The sequence below is a fragment of the Vigna unguiculata genome, chromosome 5 (genome assembly GCF_037176805.1).
Source record: "Vigna unguiculata cultivar grain cowpea cultivar isolate G323 ecotype 2 chromosome 5, ASM3717680v1, whole genome shotgun sequence".
In the NCBI taxonomy this organism is placed as follows: domain Eukaryota; kingdom Viridiplantae; phylum Streptophyta; class Magnoliopsida; order Fabales; family Fabaceae; genus Vigna; species Vigna unguiculata.
In genome coordinates this window covers 45225610-45229433 of record NC_140796.1, presented here as the reverse complement: position 1 = coordinate 45229433, position 3824 = coordinate 45225610, and the positions used below count along the sequence as shown (strand labels likewise).

Sequence of the window (3824 nt, the reverse complement as noted above, 5' to 3'; positions counted from 1 at the left end):
ATCCAAATTTAATTGCAAAAGTTGATTTTGTTTGATTATTTTTTATATTATAACATCCTTAGTAGTATCATTAATCTTGCTAACAAATATGATACATTAACAGTTTTATTCTGAACCCATAATTTTATCATTGGTGAATAAGAGGATACTTACGGAATCAATTGTGTTCCAAAACAAAAGTTTATGCCCAAGTTTTCGGTTCTTTGCATTTAAAAATTCTCAAAGGTAGAATAGCAATGCATTACTAAGCTTTTAAGGAGAGTTAATCATATTTAGGCAAAAAGTCAATGGATAAGAACAATATGATCGAAAACAAGCAGATCTGAATGAAATGTAGTTTCCACCCAGTCTAAATATGTTTATTAAGTGATCCTCTCCTAATCTTACACTTAGATTGAGGGCTTTTGTGTAAGGAATATTTTTAACTTGTTTTTTCCCCTAACTTGTCATTCAAGGAATCCTACTCATGTACCTCAGAAGAAAAGAATCATCCAGGTAAGAAATTAATAGCAATTTTATCAACTTCAAAAGAAGAAGAATCACTAATCAACCAACTGTGAGATAATAGGAAAGGAAAGAATGCAAAAAAATAATAATAATAATAATCCAAACTACAAAACAGTGAAGAATAAGCAGGTAGTAAACAACCAAAAACCAAATCCTGGTCAGCTATATCAACAGATGCTAAACAAAATTAACATAAAAAGCTCATGTAAGACTATGGAACTATAGAAACAATTATATTGAATCAAAACTACATAAATAAATCAGTATTATAAATGTTTTGAATTTTGACCGTAGACAGGAAGCATCCTTCTAAGTTTTAATGACTGGTAAATAATTGAGTACGAACTAACAAAACTCAATCATGAACTAACACAAAACTCAATCATTTACAACCACAAAATTAGTTTGATTTCTTAGCTTTTATTGAAATTTAGCTCAATCTATCACCGATTATAGGTCCTAGGTAAATGCAAGTAAACAAAATGGTGAAGGGCTTAAGCTCAACCAACCTAGGATTGTGAAATACTTGCAAACAGCAGGGACAAGTTCTTAATATCTTAGCGGTTCATTGTAATCAAAATACATCAATTGTTTATGTACACCAGATTCCAAGAAGATGCCGAGGTTGGACAGAAACACAACAGCTAAACATCCCAATAATATAATTACAACATTTGATTAAGATCAATAATGATGGTCAATAGGACATTAGTCGGACAATAAAATTACAGGAGAACGTAATCAAGGCCAATACAGAAAAATTTCCACTAAAAATGTTATAAATACAATGAATACAAGATAGATACTATTCATTGATAACTTGTTTATTATTGTTCAATCGTTAACGTACTTAAGCATGTTTGTTGCGGGCACTTATCTCTTATCTCTATCTGAAGACCATCTTCAACGCTATCTGAAAACTCTCTGCACTAACATTTGGAGACATTGGTAGCTTGTAAGAAAAGTATATGACTTGTCAAGTGTTTCACACAAAAAATGTAATTACACCTCATTTCCCTAACCACTCCTGTTGTCATTATGATTTTAACAACTGGGTGGGTAACTAAAAGACTATATTGATATGAATTTTCCTTTTCTGAAGAAACCATACTTTCATTTTTACCGTTCCATTTCTTTATCATTTCTGTAATTGGCAAAAAGAAGTGCTGTTTGGGGTGACCAGAACCCAAACTTTATCCTTGCACCAATTCAATTCATGTAAGCATATCCATGTTTAGTTTCCTTTCGGAAGTAGAAGGTGATGAACTAAGTTAAGAATATTTTAAGTAATTTTTTTTTTCATGCACGAAATATGGATGTGTAGTTTCAAAAGCAAAACCAAACATAATAATAGTCTACCATGATACAAATTGATTGGAAATTAATGACATACCCAATCAATAATGGTATAGGGAATCCAATATCCTTTCTTTAAGCCTGGACTTCCACCTGCTTAGGTCCACCCTGTTCCCCAAGCAACAATCCAAGTCCTTGTTCCTTTCCAACATTCACCGTAGCCTTATTCTGATATAAGGGATTGGCCGTTAATATCCTTAAACCGGAAGTTCCGCTAATCTCCAAAACCTCGGGTAAACCGTCACCACATCCCTTCGACAAACCCACATCGATTCGAATTGCCTTGTCGTCGCAGGTGCCGTTAATTCCAACCCTCTGAATACTGTGCCCCATTATCATCCTCTTAACACCAGGAACCGTGGCCAAAACATGTTCAAGGGTGGAACAATCACACTGCGGCACCTTGCTACGTGAGAATTTCCTCAACCATACAACACCGTCTGAAGCCCGACAATACTGGGGCGAAAAGTGACCGGTCAAACCTTTAACCCAATCGCGAACCTCCTCGTTAATCTTCTCCAAACCGTAAGAAGTGTGTTCTGGCAACAACCCACCGTGCACGAAAATAGAATCCCCAACGACCAAAACGGTGACGTTCTCAGACAGAAACCTTTTTGCAATTGGGCCATTGGGCCGCAACGCCGCGACCCGGGCCCGAAACCCATCATGGAACTCTTTCCTCACTCCGTGGAACGACGAGGGAACGCCTCTCATTGGGTCCTTCGGTTTTTCCAAACCGTCGCAAAGGCTCTTGATTTTGTTCCCAACTCGGAACCACTCCCACCAAACCCTAAATTCCTCGACGCCGGATTCTGTTGCGTAGCGGAAATCGCCCTCAACGTTCATGATTTCGTGGTTGCCGTGCATGGTGATGATTCTGCCTCCGCTCCGCGCCGCCTCACGCTTTAGCTTCTCGAGGAAGTAGAGGATCTTCAGCTCGTCGCCACCGCGGTCCAAGACGTCGCCGACCTGAACCACAGTCGCAGAGCCGCCGATGTAGACATCGTTCGCGTCGATGAGGCCCGCCAGGCGTAAGGCCTGCTTGGACTTGTCGAGGTCGCCGTGGAGGTCGCCAATGGCGACCAGGCGCGGTGGCGAGGGAAGACGAGTTGGGAGAGGCGGAGGAGATGGCGGCGGCGGAGGAAGGAAGAGGCCGCTGACTGAGAAATCCACGAAGGTGTCAACAAATGATGATAGGAGATTGGGAATGTCTTTGCAGGATGAGTTTGAGATCTCTTCTTCTCTTCCCATTGCTATTCAGTTCACTGCTATTCTGAATTCAAATTCTCCGTTCAGAAACCCACGATGAGTTACAGTTTGGGATTGAGATTGCGTGACGGTTTTGGATGCTATGTGAGGCTGCAGACTAGGAAAGAAATGAAAGTTGTTTACTTTTTGTACAAGATGTGGTCCTATGTATCATCTTTTTGCTCTTCAGTTCTTTCCCTCTCGTCTTCTTCTCAGCTTATTCTATGGAAAATGATATTTTGGACAAAAATTTCTTACACGATTTTGAAAGGTTTAAATTCTCTTTGTTATTCATTTTCGTGGTGTTTGTTGTGGATGATCCTCATTTTGATAGAATGTTTAAAATGGTCTTCATTTTGATTGAATGTTTAAAATGATATTCATTTTGATAGAATGTTTAAAATAATATTCATTTTGATAGAATGTTTAAAATGGTCTTCATTTTTACCGGATGTTTAAAATGGTTCTCATTTTCACAATTCATATTTTATTTTGTCCTTTACTGTAATGCAGTTGGTGTTGCTGCAATCTTCTTCTTCCTGCAATCCCATTATATAGGTATGTTACTGTCCCAATCGTGCACTGTTGGTGGTTTAACGAGAAATGGATTAACTCCGAGTTGTAGCTACTGAGAGATGACAACTTTGAGGATGACAAGAACTCCAAATAATATTGGTACAATCTGTTTTTATTTTGGTGTTAATAATAAATTG

The 3824-nt window shown here is 38.3% G+C and overlaps 1 protein-coding gene across 2 annotated transcripts; it reads right to left on the bottom strand.

Moving 5' to 3' along the window:
* Window positions 1-1051: 1051 nt before the first annotated feature.
* On the bottom strand, window positions 1052-3311 carry SLP2 (Calcineurin-like metallo-phosphoesterase superfamily protein). 2 transcript variants are annotated; one of them, XM_028074109.2, is made up of 2 exons: window positions 1901-3311; window positions 1052-1436 (listed from the first exon to the last, which is right to left on the bottom strand). In XM_028074109.2, exon 1 carries the CDS (start codon window positions 3112-3114, stop codon window positions 1939-1941), a length of 1176 nt encoding a protein of 391 aa, XP_027929910.1. In that variant the 5' UTR covers window positions 3115-3311; the 3' UTR covers window positions 1052-1436; window positions 1901-1938. The 2 variants fall into 2 exon arrangements, with proteins under 2 accessions (XP_027929910.1, XP_027929909.1); XM_028074108.2 differs by having other exon boundaries at window positions 1052-1431.
* Between the last annotated feature and the right edge of the window lie 513 nt (window positions 3312-3824).

Bases quoted from the DNA above. Each gene is read 5' to 3' on its own strand.
- SLP2 (XM_028074109.2), bottom strand. From the start codon at position 3,114: ATGGGAAGAGAAGAAGAGATCTCAAACTCATCCTGCAAAGACATTCCC.